The sequence below is a fragment of the Mus caroli genome, unplaced genomic scaffold (assembly GCF_900094665.2).
Source record: "Mus caroli unplaced genomic scaffold, CAROLI_EIJ_v1.1 scaffold_12954_1, whole genome shotgun sequence".
NCBI classification, from domain to species: domain Eukaryota; kingdom Metazoa; phylum Chordata; class Mammalia; order Rodentia; family Muridae; genus Mus; species Mus caroli.
In genome coordinates, this window is record NW_018390655.1 from 35,700 (window position 1) to 42,088 (window position 6,389).

The 6,389-nt window shown below is 38.1% G+C and overlaps 1 protein-coding gene across 1 annotated transcript; it reads left to right on the forward strand.

Annotated features, from left to right (window-relative positions):
- The first annotated feature begins 325 nt into the window (after nucleotides 1–325).
- Nucleotides 326–1,255, forward strand: LOC110288749. Its single transcript, XM_021155011.1, has one exon. It carries the CDS (start codon nucleotides 332–334, stop codon nucleotides 1,253–1,255), a length of 924 nt encoding a protein of 307 aa, XP_021010670.1. The 5' UTR covers nucleotides 326–331.
- Nucleotides 1,256–6,389: the final 5,134 nt, after the last annotated feature.

A 6,389-nucleotide genomic window follows, 5' to 3' on the forward strand; every position in this document is an offset into this window, starting at 1 on the left:
ACTGATTGTACATTCATATCTTCTCCCAAGGAAACAGGAGAGTCTTGACAACCACCTATATAGTATGTCTACTTTGATGAGAGAACAGAGAGAGGGGTAGAGGGAGAGGGAGAGGGAGAGGGAGAGGGAGAGGGGGAGGGATGGGATGGGGGAGGAGGAGAGAGAGGGAGAGGGAGAGAGAGAGAAAGAAAGAAAGAAAGAGAGAGAGAGAGAAAGGATGGACAGAGAAAACAAAGAGACATAGAGGGGAGAGAGAGAATATGTATGATGCAGAAAATTATTATTTCTCTGTTTTAAACTTAGAAGCTTTGGACAATATAATGAGAAGATAATGGAGTCTGGAAACCTTTCGATGATAATCGAATTTATCTTGACTGGATTCCCAACCAAACCAGAGTTGCAGCTGCCCCTGTTCCTCCTCTTCCTTGGCATCTACCTGGTCACAGTGTTGGGGAACTTGGGAATGATCATCCTAATTGTGCTCAGCTCTGGCCTACACACACCCATGTACTTCTTCCTCAGCAGTCTGTCCTTCATTGACCTCTGCCATTCCACTGTCATTACCCCTAAAATGCTGTTGAACTTTTTGACAGAGGAGAACATCATCTCCTACCCTGAATGCATGACCCAGCTCTACTTTTTCTCTCTTTTTGCAATTGCAGAGTGTCACATGTTGGCTGTAATGGCATATGACCGCTATGTTGCCATCTGTAACCCTTTGCTTTACAATGTTGTCATGTCTCATCATGTCTGCTTCTGGTTCACAGTGGGAGTTTACACTTTGGGTATTCTTGGATCATCAGTTCACACAGGACTTATGTTAAAATTGTTTTTTTGTAAGACCAATAAAATTAACCACTATTTCTGTGATCTTTTTCCACTCTTGGAGCTATCATGCTCCAGCATATACATCAATGAACTCTTGGTTCTTTTCTTGAGTGCACTGAATATCTTGACACCTGCATTGACCATCCTTATGTCCTACATCTTAATCATTGTCAGCATCCTCCGTATTCGCTCCACTGAGGGCAGGTCAAAAGCCTTTAGCACCTGCAGTTCCCACATCTCTGCTGTTGCTCTATTCTATGGTTCTGCTGCTTTCACATACTTACAGCCATCTTCAGTAAGTTCAATGAACCAAGGGAAAGTGTCATCTGTGTTTTACACTACTGTTGTTCCCATGCTGAACCCACTCATCTATAGTCTCAGAAATAAGGATGTCAAATCTTCCATAAAGAAAATTCTTAACAGATGAACGTGGCAGATTCATGAATAAAGAAGTCATATTAGAAAAAGGTGATTATGTTGCCTGTGTATAAGATTTGTTAGCACAACTCTGTAAAGTTTTTGAATATCAATGATGCTTTCCTGTGCAATGTTTTTTTTTTCACAATTTTCCTCACGTATATTGCCTTTGAACATACATTGCATTGCCAAAGAGTGTATAGAAAAATTCTTGAGGCTTATGGTGTTTTAATTCTATTTTCTAATAATAATGCCAATGATGGTAGTGGTGGTGATGAGTTCACTTAAGAGGAAAAGGATAATAAGAGGCAGTACATTCATCATTGAGGTTTTTGCAAAATATAATCTGCACTCAGAACTTCAAATTGATGCTTTACATAATAACCCCAGTAACTCTCAGAGAAAGTTTTAGTGTTAGTCACCACTTAAAATGAAAAAAAAATCATGTCCGTGTCTTTAGCAGAAGTGATTGATTATGTCGAATTGGGATACTGGACCATAATACTACTCAAAATGATGTTTGGTTTGGGTAAATGTGAATGTATATAAAACTATTGAAAACCTCATCTATACAAATTGAGTATCCACTGTAATCTATATGACTTATGCACATGCTTTAAAAACTCTATAATATTTTCATTTTTATTTCTGTTAGTATAATAAAAATAACAAAATACTTCACTCTGGACTCAACAACAACAAAAAGTCATGATTTCCATTGTCCTATATGTAGTTGTTGCTTCTTGATGCTGAATGTCACATCAGCCCTCTTTCTCTGTTTTGGGAGAAGTGTGTTTGCCCATTAGCTCAAGGTTAGGACTCATTATCTAAATTTGGTGTGGTTGACCATAATCTGTGATTTTATTCCTTCCCTATTTTATTATTTTATTCTTATTCCTTCCCTATTAATCTTATCATTCAGTACCTATTTCAATGCATTACTGCACACACACACTCACACACACGCACACATGCATACACACACACACACACACACACACACACACACACACATACACACAATAGCATGCTTACCTAGACTCTGGTAACCCTAAGCTTTTACAGTGTGATCATAGTCAGAACCATCCACATAAAGTTCACTGAAGGAAATCCAAACCCTCAGCAAATGCATCACCCATATGATGGTAGTTATAATCTCTTTTTGTTGTAACTGTTTGTGATTAGTCAAGAACCATGGGAATGTGTTATCTGTATTTTATTCTATCTTTGTGTTCATTTTAATTCCCTGAATGGTTACAGTGTTGCCTAAAAATGATAGAAATAATATTGGTAACAAAAACTGTTAAAGAACAGAAGATGATCTGGCAAACTTGTTAATTATTATTATATTTTTTGAGTAATCAATTGACTATTGATACATATGTCAACATTGTCTCTCATGTGCATTATTTTGTCTTCTGAAAGTTGATGTCATTTTTTATATAGACCTTTGAGTCATCTGTAGTATGCAGGCATACATTAGAATAAATACTTAAATAACTCAGGGCATCTAATCCCTAATCCGTTCATTTTGCCTGTCCTTTTCTACTAATTGATATATATTTAAGCAAATTCTCAACCACAATGAAAATCCCATTATCCAAAATTAAATGCTAAACTTCTTTATAATATGCTGTCAATGATAGCACAGATCAGAGGTGGATAGATATTTTCAATTTTATCCTTAAGTAATTAATTCTTTTTGACATCCAAATAGCTGCCCCCACCCAGTGCCCTGACAGAGTCCTGCCTCCCATCCTCCCTCTACTTCTCCTCCCAGAGATTTACCCCACCCAACCCCCACATGGAACATCTTTCAATCTTCTAATATCTTATTCAATAACTTTCTAAGCTAATTTGAAGTTCTTGTCATATAGTTCATTCACTTGCTTGGTGAATTACAACAAGATATTTCATACTATTGTGGCTATTGTAAAGGGTGTTGTTTCACTAATTTCATTCTTGCCCTGTTTATCATTTGTATAAAGGGGGTATTGATTTCTTTGAGTTAATTTTATATCCAGACACTTTGCTGAAGCTGTTTATCAACTATGGGAGTTCTCTCATTGAAATATTGGGGTTGTTTGGGGTTGTGTATGTATACAATCATATAGTCCTCTATTAAAAATACTTGGGGCTTTGCATCAGCATCAGTGGCAGAGATCTTGGTTCCTGAACTCCACCAAGAGTATTCTGCACAGGTGAGAGTGGGGACTACAGAAGCTAACTGCTTCTGGGACAGGTGGGAGCCACAGCGTTTCTGAGGCAGCCCCCTTTTCCGACTCTAGACATCCGGGTACTTTCCCGGCCAGAGGATAGGTGTCTGCCTGCCTGGGAGCGCTTGGCCTGAGCATCAGCGGCAGACATCTTGGTTCCGGGACTCCTCCAAGAGTATTCTGTACAGGTGAGAGTATGGAATACAGAAGCTAACAGCTTCTGTGACAGGCCAAAGCAAAACAGCTTCTGGGATAGGTCCTGTTTCGGGCCTTCATCTTCAGCCAGGAGGGAGGTCCAAACGCCAGATATCTGTGCACCTTCCCTGTAAGAACTTGCCTGCAGAGAGTGCTCTGACCACTGAAACTCAGAGGAGAGAGCTAGTCTCCCAGGTCAGGTGATACAGGCTAACAGAATCACTAGAGGAATAATCTCTAATAAGAGACAACTAAACCAACTAACTCCAGAAATTAACAGATGGCAAAAGGTAAATGTAAGAATCTTACTAACAGAAACCAAAACCACTCACCATCATCAGAACCCAGCACTCACACCTCAACCATTCCAGGACACCCCACCACACCTGAAAAGCAAGACCCATATTTAAAAGCATATCTCATGATGATGGTAGAGGACATCAAGAAGGAATTTAATAACTCACTCAAAGAAATACAGGAGAATAGGTAGAAGAAATTAAAGAGGAAGCACAAAAATCCCTTAAAGAATTGCAGGAAAACACGACCAAAAAGGTGATGGAATTGAATAAAAACATCCAAGACCGAAAAAGGGAAGTAGACGCACTAAAGAAAACCCAAAGTGAGGCAACACTGGAGATAGAAACCCTAGGAAAGAAATCTGGAACCATAGATGCGAGAATCAGTAACAGAATACAAGAGATGGAAGAGAGAATCTCAGGTGCAGAAGATTCCATAGAGAACATCGGCAGGACAATCAAAGAAAATGGAAAATGCAAAAAGATCCTAACTCAAAACATCCAGGAAATCGAGGACACAATGAGAAGACCAATCCTATGGATAATAGGAGTAGATGAGAATGAAGATTTTCAACTCAAAGGGCTAGCAAATATCTTCAACAAAATTATAGAAGTAAACTTCCCAAACCTAAAGAAAGAGATGCCCATGAACATACAAGAAGCCTACAGAACTCCAAATATACTGGACCAGAAAAGAAACTCTTCCTGATACATAATAATCAGAACAACAAATGCACTAAATAAAGATAGAATATTAAAAGCAGTGAGGGAAAAAGGTCAAGTAACATATAAAGGCAAGCCTATCAGATTTACATCAGATTTTTCACCACAAACTATGCTTTCCAGGACATAAGATCCTGGACAAATGTTATACAGACACTAAGAAAACACAAATGCCAACCCATGCTACTATACCCAGCCAAACTTTCAATTACCTTAGAAGGAGAAACAAAAGTATTCCACAACAGAACCAAATTCACACATTATCTTTCCACAAACCCCGCCCTTCAAAGGATAATAACAGAAAAAAAAACAAAAAACAAAACAATACAAGGATGGAACCACATCCTAGAAAAAGCAAGAAGGTAGTCCCTCAACAAACCTAAAAGAAGACAGCCACAAGAAAAGAATGCCAACTTAAACAACAAAAATAATAGGAAGCAACAATTACTTTTTCTTGATCTCTCTTAATATCAATAAACTCAACTACCCAATAAAAAGACATAGACTAACAGACTGGCCACACAAAAAGTACCCAACATTTTGCTGCTTACAGGAAACTCATCTCAGAGAAAAAGATAGACACTACCTCAGAATGAAAGGGTGGAAAACCATTTTCCAAGCAAATGGTCTGAAGAAACAAGTTGGAGTAGCCATTCTAATATCTAATAAAATTGACTTCCAACCCTAAGTCATCAAACAAACACAAGGAGGGACACTTCATACTCATCAAAGGTAAAATCTTTCAAGAGGAACTCTCAATTCTGAATATCTATGCTCCAAATACAAGGACAGCCACATTCATTAAAAAAAACTTTAGTAAAGCTCAAAGCACACATTGCATCTCACACAACAAAAGTGGGAGACTTCAACACACCACTTTCACCAATGGACAGATCATGGAAACAGAAACTAAACAGGGACACAGTAAAACAAACAGAAGTTATGAAACAAACGGATTTAACACATATCTACAGAACATTTTATCCTAAAACAAAAGTATATACCTTTTTTCTCAGCACCTCGTGGTACCTTCTCCAAAATTGACCACATAATTGGTCACAAAACAGGCCTTAACAGATACAAAAATACTGAAATCATCCCATGCATCCTATCAGATCACCATGGACTAAGACTGATCTTCAATAACAAAATAAATAATAGAAAGCCAACATTCACGTGGAAACTGAACAACACTCTTCTCAATGATACCTTGGTCAAGTTAGGAATAAAGGAAGAAATTAAGGACTTTTTGCAGTTCAATGAAAATGAAGGCATAACATTCCCAAACTTATGGGACACAATGAAAGCATTTCTAAGAGATAATCTCAGAGCTTTGAGTGCCTCCAAAAAGAAACTAGAGAGAGCACACATTAGCTGCTTAACAACACACCTAAAAGCTCTAGAACAAAAGGAAGCAAATTCCCCCAAGAGGAGTAGACAACAGGAAATAAACTCAGGGCAAAATCAACCAAGTGGAAACAAGAAGAACTATTTAAAGAATCAAGCAATCGAGGAGCTGGTTCTTTGAGAAAATCAACAAGATGGATAAACCCTTACCCAGCCTGAATAGAGGGCACAGGGACAGCATCCTATTTAACAAAATCAGAAATGAAAAAGGAGACATAACAACAGATCCTGAAGAAATCCAAAACATCATCAGATCCTTCTACAAAAGGCTATACTCAACAAAACTGGAGAACCTGGATGAAATGGA

Bases quoted from the DNA above. Each gene is read 5' to 3' on its own strand.
- LOC110288749 (XM_021155011.1), top strand. From the start codon at position 332: ATGGAGTCTGGAAACCTTTCGATGATAATCGAATTTATCTTGACTGGA.